Below are 410 nucleotides of genomic sequence, written 5' to 3' on the forward strand. Positions count from 1 at the left end.
TTTTTAGTTTTGATCCCTTTTTTCTTTAAGCTCTAGTTTTGGAAGTTTTGTACGATGACGGGAACATTAACGCTGAGCAAGTGACGCAACGGGCAACTTGGGCATTGCGAAGTCAGTCTGTTCTTCCGCGGTTTGTGCCGTTTTGTTGCGGTTGATTCCGATCGCGTCGGGCGTGGTGGAGCCCGTTGCCTACCCCTGATGCTTCACAGAGGACTTTGAGTGTTATGTTTTTCAGAAACCGGTTGTGTGTTCTTTCGCGTGTTTAACTTCATTCGTGCCTCGTCCCTTAAGGGCACGTCAATCTCCAGCCGCTTGCTAGCGTGCCAGTAAGGAGAGTTCCCTAAGCTACTCGAAAGGCTTGTACCGACACTCATTTCTTGGAGGATCTAACTACTACTCCTCTCTCCTCT

At 48.8% G+C, this 410-nt stretch overlaps 1 protein-coding gene across 1 annotated transcript; it reads left to right on the plus strand.

Moving 5' to 3' along the window:
• Positions 1 to 37: 37 nt before the first annotated feature.
• Positions 38 to 286, plus strand: CSUI_008389 (uncharacterized protein; the record flags this gene model as incomplete). Its single annotated transcript, XM_068068522.1, has 1 exon — positions 38 to 286. A coding segment is annotated over one exon (117 nt), but the record flags the coding sequence as incomplete, so codon positions are not given.
• Between the last annotated feature and the right edge of the window lie 124 nt (positions 287 to 410).

Source organism: Cystoisospora suis (genome assembly GCF_002600585.1).
Source record: "Cystoisospora suis strain Wien I chromosome Unknown contig_4697, whole genome shotgun sequence".
Taxonomy (NCBI): Eukaryota; Apicomplexa; class Conoidasida; order Eucoccidiorida; family Sarcocystidae; genus Cystoisospora; species Cystoisospora suis.